General features: G+C 40.1%; 1 protein-coding gene across 1 annotated transcript in view; it reads right to left on the bottom strand.

The window, feature by feature from the left end:
• LOC124621990 (T-complex protein 1 subunit gamma) overlaps window positions 1-23629 on the bottom strand; it is a 67506-nt gene that overhangs the window by 22535 nt on the left and 21342 nt on the right. Inside the window, exons 8-10 of the mRNA XM_047147532.1 lie at window positions 12687-12830; window positions 12250-12447; window positions 11550-11706 (exon numbers count right to left, since the gene is read on the bottom strand). Coding sequence (XP_047003488.1) covers window positions 11550-11706; window positions 12250-12447; window positions 12687-12830 — 499 coding nt within the window. The remainder of the gene's footprint in view (window positions 1-11549; window positions 11707-12249; window positions 12448-12686; window positions 12831-23629) is intronic.

The raw sequence follows: 23629 nt of genomic DNA, 5'->3' as shown, positions 1-23629 counted from the left end.
GCCAGAAATTGGGGAATGGGTTTTGGTCCCAGAGAGCCATCGGAGGTTGGCCCACATGACGGAAGAGGGAGTGGAACTGTTAAAAGAGCTAGTAAATGAAATCCAACTAGCTTCCTAGCTACCCCGAAGAACACGATGACAATGTGCACACAACCATTTATAATGAATGCAGTTTTCCATCGTAGGATGACAGTTAAAAACGGGGAGAGCACATCTCTGGGCACGAATGGTGTTGTGGATGCCTCAGTCCACCAAGGTACTGGGACACGGTGTGGTAAAGTAGTAGTATGAGGAATGGAATGTTCTGCCACAGTAAGGATTACATTGTAAGATATCCACCTGGTCACCACAACTGGGGAAATGTTGTTTGTAGGTCACTAGGAAAGAGTAAAGCCTTCAGAGGGCCTTAGAAAGCTGCCATTTGGGTGTGCACATAGGTGGGGCAGGAGTCAGCATTCGGATAGCACAAGACAAATGGTTGCTCGAGTATTACCTGTCAGAGAGAACGGACCACTCGAAATGATGGACAAGATGGGCAGTGCAGAAGGAGAGTTCCAAATTGGAATAGGTGTGAGTATACTCTAAAAGGTATGTGGGTGCTTCTGTGTTAAGGCAGGTAAAGTTAAGTTCATTGAGGTCAGCCAAGAGGGCACCTCTCTGATGGTTCTGAGTGAGCCCCAAAGGAAATGGTGCACATTAAAGTCATTGAGCAGCAGAAAGGGGTGAGCGAGTTGCCCAATAAGCTGGAGAAAGTCTGCCCTGGTCACACCAAATGACAGAGGGATTTAAACAGTACAAAGGGAAAAGGTCAAGTGAGGAAGAAAAATGCAGAATGTGACAGCTTGTTGGTGGGTGGTCTGGCAGATGCATGAGCAGCATGATTCCCCTTAAAATGGAATGCCATCCTCGGGGGCAAGGTCAAAGCAGACTGGGAAGATATGCGAGAGCCCAAAGCAGTCATGCGATTATGTTTCCTGGAAGCAGAGTATAAGTGGACGTTGTGATTCTAAGGGCAGCCATAAATCCTCTTTGTTTGATCGAAGGCCTCAAAGGTTCCACTGAAGGAGAGTCATGATGAGGAAAAAATGAAGGCATGTCACCTCTGCAGCTGCCTAGTGCCAGCCTTTGAAGATATGCTGCTACAGGGCACAGAGGTAGGAGGATCCTGCTCTATGAGATCTGCAGAGACGTTGGCATTCTCCTCCTGTCGGTCTGTGGAGTCCAGGGCAGAAAAATGGTTGGTGGTGCGCACCAGCGATACAGAGTTCAACTGGGCGAGGGTATCGTGGCAACACCATCGAAGACGATCTCCGAGTTGGTGAAGGAGATGACAGTTTCTGACCACGTCCCCTGATTTCTTTTTTCATTTGTTGTCCTCAGTGTTGACGTACTGCATCGTGATACTGGCTGAACAATGGGGTTTGGAAGTACAACTCTGACTACTTTAAATGATGTAGCTGACAGATGCACATTTTTGATTCACAGTTGTTTACTTTCACTTTTCAAAACTTTCATATACATATTTAATATGGCCAGTGCACTATTGTTTTAACTTTCCATAAGCCTCATTAATAGTTAGCAGGCAAACCTCCACATACCGCTACAATAAATAACTATCTAACATCTACGAGCTGTAGGAAACTAACCACAAAGTTCACAGTTCTTGAAGAATAGGAACGTACAAATCAAGCAGACACTGTCATTGTTTTCACACACGACCTATTTGTGTTACACTTATTTTACAGTTGAATTATTGTTGATCTAACCAATACAGGTTCCTCATCCGAAACTCCGATGTGGACTGACTGTCTTAGGACCAAAAATTGGGCCCTTATATATACTCACAATAATAGGTACTGAAACTTCACATTGTTCAATGTTTAATTTACAGAAATTACAATTAAAACTTCACTCATTAAATTAACTGAATACATCGAAAAATTGGTTCACTTTAAGTGTCTCTTTTACTGTAAGGGTTAAGCCGAATTATTTGTTTTAAATCATGAAATTAACAAATATCCTTACACAAACAATACTTTTGACAAAACTGTTAATTACTTTGGAATTAATTAAGGGCTGCCTTAGCTAACATGTTTTCAAATAGAGCAAGATAGAACCTGTAAGAATACAATTAGTTGTTCCTCCAAATGTTTATAACTGGCGTTGTTGTTGTTGTTGTTGTTGTTGTGTGGTCTTCAGTCTTGAGACTGGTTTGATGCAGCTCTCCATGCTACTCTACCCTGTGCAAGCTTCTTCATCTCCCAGTACCTACTGCAACCTACATCCTTCTGAATCTGCTTAGTGTATTCATCTCTTGGTCTCCCTCTACGATTTTTACCCTCCACGCTGCCCTCCAATGCTAAATTTGTGATCCCTTGGATCCTCAAAACATGTCCTACCAACCGATCCCTTCTTCTAGTAAAGTTGTGCCACAAACTTCTCTTCTCCCCAATGCTATTCAATACCTCCTCATTAGTTACGTGATCTACCCACCTTATCTTCAGCATTCTTCTGTAGCACCACATTTTGAAAGCTTCTATTCTCTTCTTGTCCAAACTGGTTATCGTCCATGTTTCACTTCCATACATGGCTACACTCCATACAAATACTTTCAGAAACGACTTCCTGACACTTAAATCTATACTCGATGTTAACAAATTTCTCTTCTTCAGAAACGATTTTCTTGCCATTGCCAGTCTACATTTTATATCCTCTCTACTTCGACCATCATCAGTTATTTTACTCCCTAAATAGCAAAACTCCTTTACTACTTTAAGTGTCTCATTTCCTAATCTAATCCCCTCAGCATCACCCGATTTAATTTGACTACATTACATTATCCTCGTTTTGCTTTTGTTGATGTTCATCTTATATCCTCCTTTCAAGACACTGTCCATTCCGTTCAACTGCTCTTCCAAGTCCTTTGCTGTCTCTGACAGAATTACAATGTCATCGGCGAACCTCAAAGTTTTTACTTCTCCATGAATTTTAATACCTACTCCGAACTTTTCTTTTGTTTCCTTTACTGCTTGCTCAATATACAGATTGAATAACATCGGGGAGAGGTTACAACCCTGTCTCACTCCCTTCCCAACCACTGCTTCCCTTTCATGCCCCTCGACTCTTATAACTGCCATCTGGTTTCTGTACAAATTGTAAATAGCCTTCCGCTCCCTGTATTTTACCCCTGCCACCTTCAGAATTTGAAAGAGAGTATTCCAGTTAATGTTGTCAAAAGCTTTCTCTAAGTCTACAAATGCTAGAAACGTAGGTTTGCCTTTTCCTGATAGTTCGGTAATTTTCACATCTGTCAACACCTGCTTTCTTTGGGATTGGAATTATTACATTCTTCTTGAAGTCTGTGGGTATTTCGCCTGTCTCATACATCCTGCTCACCAGATGGTAGAGTTTTGTCATGACTGGCTCTCCCAAGGCCATCAGTAGTTCTAATGGAATGTTGTCTACTCCCGGGGCCTTGTTTCGACTCAGGTCTTTCAGTGCTCTGTCAAACTCTTCACGCAGTATCTTATCTCCCATTTCATCTTCATCTACATCCTCTTCCATTTCCATAATATTGTCCTCAAGTACATTGCCCTTGTATAAACCTTCTATATACTCCTTCCACCTTTCTGCCTTCCCCTCTTTGCTTAGAACTGGGTTGCCATCTGAGCTCTTGATATTCATACAAGTGGTTCTCTTCTCTCCAAAGGTCTCTTTAATTTTCCTGTAGGCAGTATCTATCTTACCCCTAGTGAGATAAGCCTCTACATCCTTACGTTTGTCCTCTAGCCATCCCTGCTTAGCCATTTTGCGCTTCCTGTTGATCTCATTTTTGAGGCGTTTGTATTCCTTTTTGCCTGCTTCATTTACTGCATTTTTATATTTTCTCCTTTCATCAATTAAATTCAATATTTCTTCTGTTACCCAAGGATTTCTATTAGCCCTCGTCTTTTTACCTACTTGATCCTCTGCTGCCTTCACTACTTCATCCCTTAGAGCTACCCATTCTTCTTCTACTGTATTTCTTTCCCCCATTCCTGTCAATTGTTCCCTTATGCTCTCCCTGAAACTCTGTACAACCTCTGGTTCTTTCAGTTTATCCAGGTCCCATCTCCTTAAATTCCCGCCTTTTTGCAGTTTCTTCAGTTTCAATCTGCAGTTCATAACCAATAGATTGTGGTCAGAATCCACATCTGCCCCTGGAAATGTCTTACAATTTAAAACCTGGTTCCTAAATCTCTGTCTTACCATTATGTAATCTATCTGATACCTTTTAGTATCTCCAGGATTCTTCCAGGTATACAACCTTCTTTCATGATTCTTGAACCAAGTGTTAGCTATGATTAAGTTATGCTCTGTGCAAAATTCTACAAGGCGGCTTCCTCTTTCATTTCTTCCCCCCAATCCATATTCACCTACAATGTTTCCTTCTCTCCCTTTTCCTACTGACGAATTCCAGTCACCCATGACTATTAAATTTTCGTCTCCCTTCACTACCTGAATAATTTCTTTTATTTCGTCATACATTTCATCAATTTCTTCATCATCTGCAGAGCTAGTTGGCATATAAACTTGTACTACTGTATCAGGCATGGGCTTTGTGTCTATCTTGGCCACAATAATGCGTTCACTATGCTGTTTGTAGTAGCTAACCCGCACTCCTATTTTTTTATTCATTATTAAACCTACTCCTGCATTACCCCTATATGATTTTGTATTTATAACCCTGTAATCACCTGATTAAAAGTCTTGTTCCTCCTGCCACCGAACTTCACTAATTCCCACTATATCTAACTTTAACCTATCCATTTCCCTTTTTAAATTTTCTAACCTACCTGCGTGATTAAGGGATCTGACATTCCACACTCCGATCCGTAGAATGCCAGTTTTCTTTCTCCTGATAACGACGTCCTCTTGAGTAGTCCCCGCCCGGAGATCCGAATGGGGGACTATTTTACCTCCGGAATATTTTACCCAAGAGGACGCCATCATCATTTAATCATACAGTAAAGCTGCATGTCCTCGGGAGAAATTACGGCTGTAGTTTCCCCTTGCTTTCAGCCGTTCGCAGTACCAGCACAGCAAGGCCGTTTTGGTTAATGTTACAAAGCCAGATCAGTCAATCATCCAGACTGTTGCCCCTGCAACTACTGAAAAGGCTGCTGCCCCTCTTCAGGAACCAATTGTTTGTCTGGCCTCTCAACAGATACCCCTCCGTTGTGGTTGCACCTACGGTACGGCCATCTGTATCGCTGAGGCACGCAAGCCTCCCCACCAACGGCAAGGTCCATGGTTCATGGGGGGGTTATAACTGGTACAGAATTTATATTTGTTTATAAGTCAACAATTACTGATTTCGCGCTATAATGAAAGATACTAACTAGGAATAGTCACAATAAATTAGAAAATCAATTACATACATAAAACTAAGTACAAAATTAGATCTGGTGTTATATTCTTTAAAACTGAGTGCCAACCTTTCTCATTTATGAAAATGCAGATTATACTCGCTTATGTTAATGGTAATCAGTCAGAACTGAAAAAATGAATTTTAAGGAGGCAGATGGCGAAACAAGAGGGGAAGCTATCCTGGCTTGCTTTGTCCCAAGTTTCCCTTTGTTTGACTTCTTGGAACCTTTCCAGTTGGCAGAGGAAGACTGATGTTTGTCAGATGGAGGGATGTAGGAAGTCTTCATGGGAATCTCCCATCTGTCCTTTCCAGCCTGCCGGATGCGTAGCAGACGACTTCACCCCATCAGGTGAAAGTCTTGCAGCTTGTTGCACAGCTGGAGGAGGAGACAGGAATGCTACTGTGGGGCTGGGCGATTTCACAGCCAAAATGCTAAATTTGAGGTCATATGCCTGCATGGCCATGTCCTTCATGGAGTGAGATGTAGCAAGAACAGTACTGTAGGTGCTAGATGGTAGAAAACAGGGTTTTAGCCAGCACCTTGCGAGCAACCGGGTAAGGCGCTTTTTTCTTCACCTGGATATCCTGGACAGCCCGCTCATTGAGATACATGGGCCAATATAAGAAGGAGGCGGCATAGACGCCACTTTAGTTGATACAGTGGGGACGAGGCAGCGGACAATCGCCTTCATGAGCACCCTTACCACAGGTTACACAATTGCCCAGGTGTCAACAGGACTCACGAGTGTGGTTGTAATGATCACACTGGTAGCAGCGTATCAGGTTCAGAATGTACTGTGATGACTTCATACCCTGCTTTGATCTTTGACAGAAGAACCACTCTACCAAAGTGAGAAAGAGAGTTCGTGTGGGCACTAAGGATCCATCTATGTTTTTAATCACCTGATGGACTGCAATCACACCCTGAACACGGAGCTACATTTGAATTTCTCCTTCAGTTAGACCATCAAGCAACTTAGTGTAAATAACACCACAGGAAGAATTCAGTGTTCGATGGGCCAACACAAACAGGACAGCAGTGGAGGAGCAAAGCTGCACGCAGTTGTGCTTGAGAATCAGAAGTAGTCTCCAAAAGCAAAGTGCCATTTCGTTAACAGGAGTAGGATTTCACAGGGCCAGCAATTGCATCAACACCTTTCTGAATAATAAACACATTTATTGAAACAAAGGACTGACCATCTTCAGTATGTGACACCATGACGAACTGTGGTGCAGCTGGGAGGGCCTTTGAGTCATTAGCTTCATCCTGTTTATGTTTGGTAGATGTTGACAGTGAAAAATATGACTGTGAGAAAAATCTCCCATGATCACCAGTGCCTCACATGGCGTGCTCTTTCCAACTGGGTCTACTCTGTGCACTCACCAAGAATATTATCAGTCCAGAGCCGTCAGACTGATATCCAGAATCAGTTTGCAAACTTCGTGTGGGCCGTTATTTTGGTGTGTCTCTACTCTAACTCTGGCATCCCAATACATACAGTACATCATGGGATTTGTTGTTGACAATACTGACTCTTTCAGAAGGAACTGCAAAAGTCATTCAGGGAACACTACACAGAAAAATGATTTGTGCTTGAACAACACTTCCTTAATCACTGTACAGAGAGGTGTACACTATTCAGCAGGTTTTATTTTCAATAGGCTTTCAACAGAACTGAAAAAAAAATGTATAACTGTATTCAAATCCATGTTGAAAGCTTATCAGTGACACACTGCAATTCTGCACAGGAGCTACTCAGAGTAGCTGAGAGAACTTCTTCATATCAAATGTCTTATTTATATACTCACAATTTTTTCATGTTTTATTAATTTTATGTCAGTATCAGAACAATAGACCAGTGTCACATTCCGCACCACTTTAGTCAATAAGGTGTACTAAAAACAATGCAGTTTGGAGTGACTTATGTGATGTATCCTAGGAACTGCATATTTTCGTAAGACAAGTATAAATTCGAAAACCACCAAATATGGGGTGTTAGCACCGCAAACACTGAAACTAATAATGGTGGCTGCTTGGTTTGCTTCTACCAGCCAATTGTACCACAGGACATGTGACTGAGGTGCCAGACACTAAATATATTAATTAATTGCTACTCATTTCACTCACAGTAATCTAAGATGTGTCATTAGGTCCCACCTAACCACAACCTCTGTCACATGTCCTGTGCTGCAGTTGGCTGATGGGATCATGTGCAGGGTGCTAAGATTGCTTGACAGAAACAAATACAGAAATCTGATTTCACTGTTTGCAAAGGTAACATGCTGTTTTCGATAGGGTTGGTTGTGTTAAAGAGTTGGGAAATGTTATGTTAGTCTATGACAACTTTAATTTTTCTCATTTTATGAACTATTTAGTGACTTGTTCCACAAACACGTAGCTTCAGATTGCATGTCCCGTGAACTCTGATAAATAACTAAACAAAAGTTCATGTATTATGGCAAGCAAATAGGAGAGGTGGACAATATTAAATTCTTGGGATCACAACTTCAATTGGAAGGAGCATACCACAGGACTGCTGAAGTGCCTAACCAAATCTTTATTTGGAGCATAGATGTTGATCGATATAGGTGACAAAAATAAAACAGCTAGCATACTTTCATCCCATACCCTCAAAGAGAACTCTCTTTGTGGTTACTCATCAAATCGAGCTAAGGTTTTCCTTGTCCAGGGTCATATGGTATGAATTCAAAAACATCCTGCAGGGCTTTTGTTCAAGGAACTTGGGGCACTAACTGCTGTTTTACAATATATTTATTTCTTAAGTTCCCTCCCCCCCTCTAAAATCAACAGTTCAGTTTATCGTATCAATACTTGAAATAATAATCTTCAGAAACATTTTTAGTCATTTTGGTCCAGAAAGATGGACACGTTTTCCATAAGTTCCCTGCAGCATATGAAGTTTAGCTGTTAAGACAGTGCATCTGAAGAGGCTGAAGGATTTACTGGTAATGAACCGCCGCCGCCGCCACCACCACTACTACTACTTCAATGATGAATTTCTAACTAAGAACATTTGAGGGGCTGAAAAACATTAATGAAAGGGGAAAAACATTCTCGTCAATAAAAGTAACACCTTTCCATTGTAAAGAACTTCCCAGGCACTATGAATAACTATTGCATGTACTTTAGGAATATCTAAATACTTGTGGAGAAGAGGATTCACCTATGTCCTGATAGCAAAATTTAATCTGGATCCACTTTTATGTAATTTTGGCATCTTAAGGTCACATAGTTGCAGCCATCATCCATTAGCAATAGACTTAACTTTGTCGATGGTACACTGCCAGGGTGAATACGTGGACAAGGAAAAAAAATTCCCGGATTTCCCGGTTAATAATACACTTTCTCCCAGGTGAAAATACACTTTTTACATGTTAAGTGACAGTATACTCTTCCTCGGCACTGTAAAACTCATCAATCCTATGAATGTTTATGATTTTATCTATGGGAGTAGAATTTCCCGGCACTTTAGAAAACGAAATTAGGGGAGGAAAAACACGTTTTGAAAGACCTTTGATGTGCAGCAACATGTACGCTGCATATTTTCGTATTACGAAGGTATACATTTGAATTCCACCAAACACCGCATGTTACTTTCCAAAACATTGAAATCGAGATTGCAATGCGCTTCTGTAAGACAGTCTTAGCTCCTGTCATGTGGTCTCACCAGCTGATGGCAGCATAGTACACGTGATATAGTAAGCCAATAGCTAGATCACTCTTAAGTAGCGTGAACACACAAATTAGAAAAGTTAATGGTTTAAATTGATATACATACCATTCAAATATAATATTGTTCTCTACGATTAATAAGCTGGAAGAACTTCCACATATCATGTTGATCTTTTTTTGCCCGTGTTACACTTTAAGATACATCACACAAATGTGTCAGTAAAAAGACGTAAATGTCTGATGATCTAAGCTCGAAATTATTCTAAACGGTCGTCCTCAAAGAGTTGATTTTTAAATGGGCGCCAAACGCTTTGTGATTTAAGAAATACATCGTACATTCTCCCACATAGTTCATCTTGCGTAAAAGGAAATCAGCTTTGACTGTAACGCTTTTCAAACTACCATTCGCAATATTTTCCCGCGACCTGTTAGAAATAGATTCGTTTCAGCAGTTGCAAGAGAGTGCCAGATAACAGGTGTCACCACACTTGCGCAGCTACGATGACGTAGGAAGCCCATATGTTCGTACAAGTAAAACATTTTACATAAGATCTTTCACACGTCATAAAAGAAACAAGACATCAGACGATACTTCAAGAGCGTCGGAATTTCGTGAACCATACTAAAACCCATAATTCGGTTTCAAATGCACATTCGTATGTACATTTTCTTGGAGTACCAGAACTGCATTATCTCATGTTTCGTAATTTATTATGGCATAATGCCATATGTGCACTTGAAATGCAGCGAACAGTTGAAACTAGCCAACAGTGTGAAATTAAACACTTCTTTTCAAATAAATTGACTGCCTCAGCAGAAAAGATTAATTTTAAGCCAAATCTCTTTAGCAAACCGGCAAAAATAACTTCATTGTTCTGTCACAAAGGTGGAAATAAAATCTGAAACCAAGAACATATTTTAGCCTTCCGTAATTATGCAAACATATTTTAATTCATTTGATATCTCCCGGCCATGAAAATCCATTTTGTTATCACTTAACATGAGAGCAATAAACGAAGAGGAAACAACAAAATCACTGAACATAAACATAGGTCACGTGGAGACTCCCCACCTCAACTCATACTGCTCTGTGCATCAGCCCCAGATTTACTATATTCCCGAACCGGGGCAATATTAAGTAGTGGCGCCCAGCCACACTTCTGTAACCAGAAGCGGGAGAAGGTGCTACTCGTAAGTGACTCAACTGCGCATGCTCAAGAGCCCGCCCGCAACAGCTCAAACAAAGCTAATTTAAACAGTTGTCATGACACGATCATCAGAGGCAATTTGTTGTTATAACGCATTGCATAGTCTTCCGAAAGACTTTTGACACACTTTGCTGTTGGCAGACGATTGTATGAGCACTGTTTGGTTGTTGTATATGGCGCATTTCCTTTGCATCTTAAGGTTTTTTTTTATCTCTCGTTCATGTTTTATTGCTGCAGTATTATTCTGCAGTATTCTTTGTTAGAGTATTGGTTCTTACCAGTCAAAATCACAAAAACTTAACTGGAAACTAAAACAATGAAAAATTCCCGGAAATCTAAACAATTTCCGGGTTTTTCCCGGTTACTTCCCGGATGAAAAAATTCCCGGGTTTTTTCCGGATCTCCCGGTTGTCCTGTCTTGTATACACCCTGACTGTTTTACATTGCAGGAGAATTGTGCTTATCATTTGATGGAATATTCAGCAACTTTGCATGTAAGCCAAAAGTTTACATTTGGCCAGATATTTGGAACAAAGGACTAGAAGCACAGGTTTGGAATTGGAAAATATATCTAAGCAAAAAATGTTTCTCATATTTCCACAGACATTCAGCCATATTCACAACATATTCTGGCAATTCTAGAATCCTAGAATGTTTGCTTTATCACCTGGCACAATGTGTGGTTCATCTGTTTAACATGAACTCAGCATATCCAGCAACAACCAACATCTGCAGACAAAAATTCTGCAACTGCAGCACGACAAACACTGTCGAGGTACTTTCATGATCGAGAATATGTTTTTGTGGAACTGTCTAAAACATTCAGCTCTGTTGACTGTTATGAATCTATTTTCCAAGACAATGTCCAAGCAAAAGCGAGGATTGTCGTCCATGGAGAACTTCGGGTCTTACAGCCAGGTAACGAACCTTTACACATGGATAGAGAACTGCTCGAAGAAAATGGCGCTCTCTCTCTCTCACACACACACACACACACACACACACACACACACACACACACACACACACACACACACACACACAGAGAGAGAGAGAGAGAGAGAGAGAGAGAGAGAGAGAGAGTATGTCTATAATACAGAGAATTTCAGATAATGCATAAATTGATGTTTGGGATTGCTAACAAACATAGAGGGCAATTACTGAGTTACATACAGAGTATATAAAATTAACTATATTCAGCTTTGGTATCTTGTTATAGTAAGTGTTTGAACTATACCTGTGGCATGTTTAGCTCGTAACGCAGTCAGTGTCCTAATTGTATTTGCACCACAATTTTGTGCCAAAGTTCGAGGAATGACTTCCAGAGCCTGGGCAACTGCTTGATACGGCCACTGACCAACACCCTGTACACTCTTCGCTTTCTCTGTAAGAGCCTGAGAACGACAAAAATGGTCATAATTTCTTCACATATTTCAGGAGTAAATAAAGTCAAACACAAAACTCTGATATCTGTGACTACACAAATATCTCAAGTTGAAGCACATCACCATCTCATTTAATTTGATAATGTATATTATGAAAAACACTGCAGCACACATAAATAATGTGATCCTTAACTTGTATGAAAGTTCAACACAGTGTCCCCTAAGATTACACCGTTTTTTTTAAAAAAAAAAAAAAAAAACCCCACAAGCACTACAAATTTTCTGAAAGAGGAGGAGGAGAAGAAGAAGGAGAACACAAACAGCTAGCTGGAAATGAAAGTCCACCACTAGCATATTCATCTGAAGTTTTAACTACTAATGTAGACCAATTCTTTGTGAGAATGCTTCTATGAAATCAGATCATGTATTGTTACACACAATGCTAAACAAAGAATTTAATTCCAATTTGAAGGTTTGATTTGCCTTCATAAATGGATCACTGGAAACCAAGTTGATGGCCAGGACAAATACTTACAAAGATAAGAAACTTACCTGAGAGAGTGCCATTTCAACAGCACCACCTCCTGGTACTAACTTTGGCTCAATCAAAATATTACGAGCTACGTGGAGCGCATCTTGAAGGTTTCTTTCCACTTCATTTAGAATATCTTTACTTGGACCTCTTAACAATATTGTGCAAGCTTTTGGGTCTTCACATTCAGTGATAAAGGAGAAGTACTCATCCCCAAACTGAGAAAATGAAGAAGGGTATATTAATGTTCAAATATAGCACCAAAAAATAAAAACATAATATTAATTTAAAACCAAAGAAGAGAGATCAAATGCTGATGAATATATTCTGAAGAAAGGCAGTAAACAACAAAAATTTTGATAATATTCACTGCTAAATTAAAGAATATACAGTACTTCATAGTTTGCCTTACAGTCTTGGCTAAATCAGTAAATTTAGCATCTGAGAATTACTTTACCTTTTTAATTTCGAAAAGACCCGCTTTTGTTCCCACGTCATCTTCCTTTAGTTCATCAGTGCGGTTCACAATAGTAGCACCACACGCACGTGCAATGCGATTGTTATCAGTTTTCCGAACACGACGAATTGCTGATATTCCTGCCTGAAATTTAAACACAGTTTTACAGTTATATGGGTATATTAAACAAAACTACAGTACAATCCCCTTTTAAGTTCCTGTAATTAATGTTTTCCCACAACTTACAATTTTTATGGATCCTGCCAAATTTCCTATGTTCACAAAAGTGATTCCCACCCCATTTTTGCATTAACATATACGTTATTTTCCCATGATTTACGCTTTAAGAAACAATGTTTGTGAAGGAAAAACTGAAGTAATTTACACAAAATGATGTCGGCACAGTGCTGACCTTAAAGCACTGTTTACAAAAGTTAAGTGGTAAAGTTTCTTGACACCAGTGTGCTGTAATCAGCAGATGTGAATCTGTAAAAGTTGGAACAATTTATGCTTTGTCTCCTGTCACCATTCTACTTGGCAGGGTGGCTGATGGGAGTAACTTTAAACACTGCACGAGTTATATATTTTTCCATGCTCAGCATGTCATACTCTGAGAATTTATTCTTATTGTCATGTGCAAATATTTATGTAAGTAGCTTTTGTGACATTTCACAAATAAGCAGTGTGAGTGATGGTTTGTGTACGAGCGGTTTCCTGCATAATGGAGGAGGCATGGTACACCTAACAACCTCAAAAAGATGACTACAATGTAATAGAGGCAGAACAGCACACACATGCAAACATCACAACATATTTACGTAAATATTTACACTTGACAATGAAAATAAATTTCTGGAAAGTGGAGCGCTATAATTAGAACCTGATACAGTGTTTTGTCATTTAAATAATGAAAGACATGGTTCAATGCTTTCTGAAACATCGATTATGATGAATGAAATTAGTTCAACATTTCTACTCCCACAACAGTTACCATTTGCAGTTACATCACTAAGTAAACACAGTATATAGTGGTTCCGCCTACTTTATTTTCTTCGTTTGTTGTCCTCAGTGAAGACATACTGTGTTGCTACACTGGCTAAAAAATGGGTTGTGGATTCCGACACTGACTACTGTAAATAATGTAGCCGGTAAATGCCCAGTTACATTTCACTGTCTTTAACTTTATGTTCACAACCCCCCCCCCCCCCCCCCCCCCCCAATAACACACAGTTATATATGGCCAGTGCACTATTGTTCTAACTTCTGATAAGCCTCATTAATAGTTAGCAGGCCAACCATCCACATACTGCTACAATAGATTACTGTTTATGAGCAGTAAAAGCCTAACCACAAAGTTCACAGTTCTTGAAGAATAATCAGGTATGCGTGGAGCAGACACTGTCACTGTTTTTACACACGGCCTAATTGTTTAACACTTATTCCACAGTTAATTTGAAGCATTGCTGTTGTTTTAACCAGCACGGGTTACTCATCTGAAACTTGGCTGTGGAATGACTGTCTTGGGACCAAAAATCGGGCCCTTATATGTCATCACAATAATAGGTACTGAAACTACACATTGTTTGAAGTTTAAGTTACAGACATTACAATTAAAACTTAACTCATTAAATTAACTGAATACATCGAAAAATTGAATCTTCTTAACAGTTTCATTTACTGCAAGAGTTAGGCCAAATTATTTGTTTAAATTGTGAAATTAAGAAATATAGTTATGTAAACAATACTTTTGACAAAACTGTTAATTACTTTAGAATTAATGAAGGGCTGGTTTTGTTACCATGTTCATGAATAGAGGTAAATAGATACTTTAAGATTACTAGCATTTTGTCTTCCAAATGTTTACAATTATTACAGAATTTGTATTTGTTTATATGTCAACAATAGAATTTATGTTACAACACAATTACTGATTTCACCCTGTAATGAATAATACTAACTAGGAATGGAGAACATCAATTACCTACATAAAAACAAGCACAAAATTAGATTTGGTGTTATTTACTTTACAACTAAGGGCCAACCTTCTTCTTTCATGGAAATGCAGATTATACTAGATTGTAAGGGTCGTCACTCGCCTGTCATCATTGTGCTGCATGTGACCAGGAGGAAAATTTCTTCATTCAATATTTTTTGTTTGACAAGTGTCACTATCTTGTGAACTGTGCCAGTGCTGCATAATTTATGTATCTTCAAGAAGTATTTTTGAAGTTATATTTCATTCTGTGTTACGAGGGTCACTCCAAAAGAAACACTTTTTTTTTTTAAATCCATCTTTTATTCTACATGTTTGAAAGTTTTACAGTGTGTAGATACATCCTTTGGGAACAATATTTTCATTTCTCCACATAATTTCCATCCCTCTCAACTGCCTTACGCTATCTTGGAACCAGCACCTGAATACCCGCACGGTAAAATTCTGGACCAACCTGTTGGAGCCACTGTTCGGCAGCGTGCACAAGGGAGTCATCCTCTTCAAATCCTGTTCCATGAAGAGTGTCTTTCAGTTTCCCAAAGAGATGATAGTCACATGGAGCCAGGTCAGGACTGTAAGGCGGGTGTTTCAGTGTTGTCCATCCGAGTTTTGTGATCACTTCCATAGTTTTTTGACTGACATGTGGCCGTGCATTGTCGTGCAACTGCAAAACATCCTGCTTTTGCCGATGTGGTTGAACACGACTCAGTCGAGCTTGAAGTTTCTTCATTGTTGTCACATATGCATCAGAATTTATGGTGCTACCACTTGGCATGATGTCCACAAGCAAGAGTCCTTCAGAATCGAAAAACACCGTAGCCATAACTTTTCCAGCAGAAGGTGTGGTTTTGAATTTTTTTTCTTGGGTGAATTTGCATGATGCCACTCCATTGATTGCCTCTTCATCTCTGGTGAAAAATGATGGAGCCATGTTTCATCACCTGTCACAATTCTTCCAAGAAATTCAAACCATTCTCGTACTGTTCCAGAAGTTCGCTGAATACCGTTTTTCTTGTTTCTTTGTGAGCCACTGTCAACATCGTGGGAACCCACCCGGCACAAACCTTTTTTTATCGCCAACACTTTCAGTATTCTGCAAACACTTCCTTCCCCTATACCAATGTAGTGTGACAATTCGTTCACTGATGCTTCTGTCAGCAGTCACCAATTCGTTAACTCTCTGCACATTGTCTGGAGTGTGTTTAGTACGAGGCCTGCCGCTGCGAGGACAATCCTCAATATTGCATTGCCAGCTTTCATCATGTAACCTGCTTGCCCACAGACTACCTGTACTGCAATCGACAGCAGCATCTCCATACACGCTTTTCAACCTCTTGTGGATATTTCCCACTGTCTCGTTTTCACAGCACAGGAATTCTATGAAAGCATGTTGCTTCTGACGAATGTCAAGTGTAGCAGCCATCTTATGCTGTGACTGCGCCACTCACGGGAACAGGTTGAACTAAGTTTGAAAACAAGTTGGAAGGATATATCTACACACTAAAACTTTCATACATGCAGAATGAAAACTGTATTTTTACAGAAATAGTGTGAGTGACCCTCGTAGATCCAATGTGAATGTATCCTACGTATCTTTCCTGTATTAATGTGTCTGTAAAAACTTAAATAATGAAATTCAAGTAATGTAGCTCACAAACATTTTTTTCAAACTTGAAAATTGGTGTAATAGACTACTTTCCTGAGGAAATTAGCATTTCACCACAAAACAATTATTCATATTAACTGAAGAGTGAAAACTGTGCTGTAGAAAGAAAAGGCCTAAGAGTTTTTTGAAGCATCAAGTTTAATGGGAAAAGCAAAGTTGAAGGAAAGGTAGTGAAGTAGAGACTAGGTGTTACTAGTGGCTATGTAACAGTCTCCTGCATACGAGCATTTTGAAAATCTTCGTACCAAAATGACATTTTCAATCTTATAAAAACAAAGAAATAAATTTAAACACACACACACACACACACACACACACACACACACACACACACACACACACACTCTCTTCATAAATGATTTAGTACAGTGTTTTAATTCAACTGCCTGCCCTTATTTACTAATAAAAAAAAAAAAAAAAAATGTACAATTTGAGTGAATATACACTCCTGGAAATTGAAATAAGAACACCGTGAATTCATTGTCCCAGGAAGGGGAAACTTTATTGACACATTCCTGGGGTCAGATACATCACATGATCACACTGACAGAACCACAGGCACATAGACACAGGCAACAGAGCATGCACAATGTCGGCACTAGTACAGTGTATATCCACCTTTCGCAGCAATGCAGGCTGCTCTTCTCCCATGGAGACGATCGTAGAGATGCTGGATGTAGTCCTGTGGAACGGCTTGCCATTCCATTTCCACCTGGAGCCTCAGTTGGACCAGCGTTCGTGCTGGACATGCAGACCGCGTGAGACGACGCTTCATCCAGTCCCAAACATGCTCAATGGGGGACAGATCCGGAGATCTTGCTGGCCAGGGTAGTTGACTTACACCTTCTAGAGCACGTTGGGTGGCACGGGATACATGCGGACGTGCATTGTCCTGTTGGAACAGCAAGTTCCCTTGCCGGTCTAGGAATGGTAGAACGATGGGTTCGATGACGGTTTGGATGTACGGTGCACTATTCAGTGTCCCCTTGACGATCACCAGTGGTGTACGGCCAGTGTAGGAGATCGCTCCCCACACCATGATGCCGGGTGTTGGCCCTGTGTGCCTCGGTCGTATGCAGTCCTGATTGTGGCGCTCACCTGCACGGCGCCAAACACGCATACGACCATCATTGGCACCAAGGCAGAAGCGACTCTCATCGCTGAAGACGACACGTCTCCACTCGTCCCTTCATTCACGCCTGTCGCGTCACCACTGGAGGCGGGCTGCATGATGTTGGGGCGTGAGCGGAAGACGGCCTAACGGTGTGCGGGACCGTAGCCCAGCTTCATGGAGACGGTTGCGAATGGTCCTCGCCGATACCCCAGGAGCAACAGTGTCCCTAATTTGCTGGGAAGTGGCGGTGCGGTCCCCTACAGCACTGCGTAGGATCCTACGGTCTTGGCGTGCATCCGTGCGTCGCTGCGGTCCGGTCCCAGGTCGACGGGCACGTGCACCTTCCGCCGACCACTGGCGACAACATCGATGTACTGTGGAGACCTCACGCCCCACGTGTTGAGCAATTCGGCGGTACGTCCACCCGGCCTCCCGCATGCCCACTATACGCCCTCGCTCAAAGTCCGTCAACTGCACATACGGTTCACGTCCACGCTGTCGCGGCATGCTACCAGTGTTAAAGACTGCGATTGAGCTCCGTATGCCACGGCAAACTGGCTGACACTGACGGCGGCGGTGCACAAATGCTGCGCAGCTAGCGCCATTCGACGGCCAACACCGCGGTTCCTGGTGTGTCCGCTGTGCCGTGCGTGTGATCATTGCTTGTACAGCCCTCTCGCAGTGTCCGGAGCAAGTATGGTGGGTCTGACACACCGGTGTCAATGTGTTCTTTTTTCCATTTCCAGGAGTGTATATCTGGATAAGTTTGAGTAGCACCTACACACTGAGGGTTAATAATGTATACAAATAACTCATCCATCCTGGGAATCGAGAATCTTGATGATTTTTGCTTAAGATCAGTATCAATACTAGCAAGGTACATGTCCTGTGAATTCCAAGAATTTTGAGAATGACAAGAAAATGTTTTTATCGTATAATATAGTTACAAATTAATAATTTTTGGATTTTTTCCTTTATTTGTACTGTGAAACAAAGCTCTTTAACAAACTTCATGATTTTAGGTCAATAGAAAGTACCCTAAATGTTTTGACGAGTGACTTAAATAGATTATCAAAATGTGTGACACAAATGGCCATACCTTCCGACTGCACTGACTTAGAAGCTTAAACTTTCCACAGTGCCCTGAGACTGTAGACCTCAGTATATGACCTAAATTTCAACTTGTACCTTCACTGGTTCTGGAGGAAAATGGGTCTTAACAGACAGATGGATGGAAAGAAAAAAAGTGATCCTATAACGGTTCTGTTTTTAATGAATGAGGTATGTAACCCCAATGATGAGAAACAGTATGCTCATAATTACATTTAAAAATTAACATGTAACTGATTTAACAATGAAAATAATCCAATTTTTGACAACATAATGTAATTGGATACGCAACAAATCTAATCAAGTGGTGAACACACGAAAAAAGGTTTTACATACGCAAGCTTTCAGAGCCAGTGGCTCCTTCTGGCAGAAGGGTCTTTCCTTCTCATCCCTTCCAGTAAGTCTCGCCTGATGCGGAGTTCTGGGTGACTTTTCCAATCTCTCCTCCATTTCATTCAACCTTTCTGCCACAAGAAGGAGCCAATGGCTCTGAAAGCTTGCATACGTAAAACCTATTTTTATGTGTGTTTTCTCCTGCTGTTGCTTGGCGAGTAGGTATGTGTGGTATGTGCACATTCTTGTACTAAAAAAACTAGCATAAGCTTGAAAGCTGTAGTGGTCTGTTTCTAAGTGATATATCAATCAGCTGAAGATGAATGGTTGCTTTCCTTAAATTCCTTTTATTGATTTGGGATAGTAGTGCACATACTTTTATCGAAGAAAACAAGTTTATTCATTTCAGAAAATGAGAGGTGCATTAACAAATTTGTAAGAAAGGTATCTTATGACAAATTTACTCTTGATTATGGTTTTAGCTAAAATTGCAACCTATTAGAGTACAATTTGTATTCACATTTTCAAAATGTTGAACATTGATTGGTCTGCTACTCTGTTTACGAGTTTATACATATAATAATGCTACAGCTCTGTGCAATTAGTGCAGCGATTCCCTACGAGTAAAAATACCACTGAAACACAACGTAATTACATTTTTATGGTCCTCCTTGTTTACTTCCCCTGCGCAGTAACAATGCTGTGGAACATTCAGAATATTTTGAGCTAGAAAGTCATGATAGCAAGTGGAAATCACTGTGATAGATGACAATGCACTACCACATTGCAATTGCCAATATCTGATACTGCCACTTTTAGGTAACCCTATCACAATTTCTTAGGATCTGACTCTGATATTATTATAAACTCTTTTTTCATCAAGGGAAAATATCATATGCTCAAAAAATTTGAATTTGTCACATTTGGTCCGATAACCAGCATACAGAGCTTACGACGACGCCTCTTAATTACTGTAGTAAACATTCAATGAACACATTCATCGAACTTCTCATTTTTTCTGCATACATTCAAAAACTTACTCTTAGCACACATTGTGCTTCTAGCAAACACTACATACCAATTCTACATCAATGTCAGGTGATCCGCAAAACCCTCATCAGAGCACGCTAAAAGCAAATGCACAATAGCATAACTAAACTGTTGAAGAAGTAAAACAACTGAAAAGACTGTATATAATAAACCTCTTAATACTGCAAATTGCACATCTATGCTGACTTACAGATACAATGCAAGTTGTTATTCGATGTATGACGAAACAGTTCACACAACTATTAGCCACACCAAGTGCTGTTCAACTTGCATATGTTAAGATGGGAGAAAAATGTCCAAGTGGTCCTACATGTACTAATCTTATACTTAAAGCAACTGCATTAAATACAGGAAGACATATACATATTATTTAATTTGGAATACTGCATCTCTAAATTTATATAACAGCAGTTTATATGGAAAGCAAATCTTTCCTATTAATCATCCCTACTTTTCACTATGGCAAAGATTAAATGAACCTACTGCAACAAAAGGCAGTTCTGAATGAGAGAGAGAGCTACAATTCTAGACATTGGTCCTGTTGCCACATGAATGGAATAGTTCAGTGTAGCACATGGCTGTGATGTCTCCATTCTCCTCACTGATAGCCCAGAGCATGAAGGATAAAAGTGACCTTCCCCAGTAAATCTAAATGTTACTGACACAATTGTGGCAATATGCTGCTTGACAGTGTAAGGCAAATAATGGCACAATATCACCATGCAATACATATGTCTAGGATGCATCAGTTAGAACTCTGCCTTCATAGTGAACATGTCAGTATTGAATGATGGGGCTGTGTACTGTGACAGTTGCTTGCCTTGTGAAACACAAGCAGAAATTGGACAGAATGTATGGAACATGTCAGAGATGCTTTGTTCGAATGTTCCAATACTCTGAGGACTCTTTCGTATCAGGACAGGTTTATAAACAACAACAACTAATTACAAATTTAACAAGTGAGTGTAGAATTTATTGTGTAGTCTACATGTGCTGTTTTCTATGTATTTCTACCTTAACAACTGTTGCAAACCAAATAAAACAATTATACTGATTGAAAGCTTTCATGATCCAATGTCTGTGCCGTGACAACTGCTGCAAGAAAAATAGTTATGTATGCTTGTTGGGCAGCTGACCTGCTCCCATTTGCCAATTATGAGAAGTGTTACAAATAAAATAAAGATGCCTGATTACTGTTATGGCATCACGATCTTCACCGACATCCAGCATGCTGCAGGCAAAATAGATAGACAGCTTTTCCTTTACCGATATAAACCGTTGGACTTCTGCCGAAAGTTGCATTAAGAAGTATCTTCTATTTATTGGCGGTGACTAGTTTCGGGGATTATGTCCATGTTAAAACCATCATCTTTGTACACAATTTAAATACAGTCAAATACGCCTTTTTGGAAACAGCCACTAGAATGGCTACGCAGATAGTTCAACATCATACAGTTCTCTCTGTACTGCTCAGCATAGTTTGTTTATTGTATGTTGAACTGCCTGTATGACCATTCTGGATTGTCTGCTGTGGCCATTTCCAATCATATGCATTTGACTGTATTTAAATTACATACATGGATAGTTTGTAAAGCGACATATTGTCTGAATTCTTACGAACCTTAGAAAATATTCTGAGCTCAATAATAATGAAGTACCTTGAACAGGATGACCTCCTCCATGCCAATGAGCATGGATTCTGTAAACATCAATCATGTGAAACAAACTTCCACTTTCCTTGCATGACATACTGAAAGCTTCGGACCAAAGCAGGAAGGTAGAAGCAGTATTTTCTGATTTCCGAAAAGCATTTGACTCTGTACCTCATCTACACTTACTGTCAAAAGTGTGATAATATGAGATGTCAAGTGAAGTTTCTGACTGTACTGAGGACTTTTTAGTATGGAGGACGCAGCACGTTATCCTGCATGGAGAGTCATCATCAGATGTAGAAGCAACTTTGGGTATGCCCTAGGGAAGTGTGTTTGGACCCTTGCTGCTCATGTTATATATGACCTTGCAGATAATGCAGTTATCTGTAGTAAGTACTGTCTGAAAGAAGCTGCGTAAACATACCATCGATCTTGATAAAATTTCAAAGTGATGCAAAGATTGGCAACCTGCATTGAATGTTCAGAAATGTAAAAATGTGCACTTGACAAAAAGGTGCCCATAGCATACAGTGCCAATAATATCAGTGAGTCACAGTTGGAATCGGCCAGCTCCTACAGGTACCTGGGTGTAACCTCTGCGGATGTGAAATGAAATGATCACCTAGGCTCAGGTGAGTCAAGTAGGTAGTAGACTTTGGTTTATTGGTATAATACTGAGAAAATGCAATCAATCTATGAAGGAGATTGCTTACGAATCACTTGTGCAACCAGTTCTTGAGTGTTGTTCAGGTGTGTGGGATTCATATAAAATACGACTAATGGGGGATGCTGAACATATACAGAGAACGGCAACAAGAATGGTCACAGGTTTGTTTGATCAATAGAAGAGTGTCACAGAGATACTGAAGAAACTGAACTGGCACACGTTTGAAGATGGATGTAAACTCTCCCGAGAAAATCTCCTAACAAAGTTTCAAGAACAGGCTTTAAATGACGACTCTAGGAATATACTACAATCCCCTATGTATCACTCACATAGGGATTGTGAGGATAAAATTATAATAATTACAGAACACACAGAGGCATTCAAAGAAACATTCTTCCCATGTTGAATTTGTGAAAGGAATGGAAAGAACCCTAAAAGCAGGTACAAAGGGACATGGCAATCTGGCATGTACTTCATGATGGTTTGTAGAGTACACTTGTAGAAACAAAGCTGGTCACCGCCAATAAATAAATGATACTTCTTAATATGATTTTTGACAGAATTCCAAATGTTTGTTTCAATCATGATCTTCAGTTATCTTTACTACTATGGATAATGAGGTATTTGGTGTTTCCTGATAGACTGAGAACTCCTTTTCTTCAAGTTACTACCTGGTGCTTCCATATACATTTTCCAGACCATTTCCTAACTGTCTTTAATTTACTTTTAACAATATTAGGAAAAGGATAAATTGCTACTCACCGTAAAGATGACCCATTGGGTTGCAGACAAGCACAACAAGAAGACTGTTATAGTCTTTCCAATGTGCCTGTTTGCAACTCAACGCGTCATCTTTACGGTGAGTAGCAGGCTACCCTTTCCCTGATAGTGTTGATATTCCAACCTTTAATTTCCTTAGTAATTTACTTTTTTCAGTTGTTTGTGAGAATTCATTTGGAGTGAACTGAATTTCCCTCGGTCTTAGCATGAACTGACACATATTGTGCAATACCACCCTTACATAGCACAACATACTACACAATGCATTGAAAAGGAGTGTCAATATTTTTAAAGTGCTGCAGTCTTCTTCAATACATTGTGCAAATATCAATAACGATCTCAGACAGTCAATATTATTGCACAATAATTAAGAGAGACAATATCAGTGCCTTTGACAAAGATTAGACCACAATCACTCGGCACACTCATTCTCAGAGATCAGGTGTTCACTCAAATTTTCATGTGCCTCTATTTCAAGGGTGTCTCAGGAGTACTTCGATCTGGGCAAAATTGCAGCTGACAGACTCAACTGTCATCAGGAACACCATGCCGATGGCCACTTCTCTGCTATGAAATAC

This window comes from Schistocerca americana, chromosome 7 (assembly GCF_021461395.2).
Source record: "Schistocerca americana isolate TAMUIC-IGC-003095 chromosome 7, iqSchAmer2.1, whole genome shotgun sequence".
In the NCBI taxonomy this organism is placed as follows: Eukaryota; Metazoa; Arthropoda; class Insecta; order Orthoptera; family Acrididae; genus Schistocerca; species Schistocerca americana.
The sequence above is the reverse complement of the archived record's forward strand: the minus strand, read 5'-3'. Positions and strand labels throughout refer to the sequence as shown.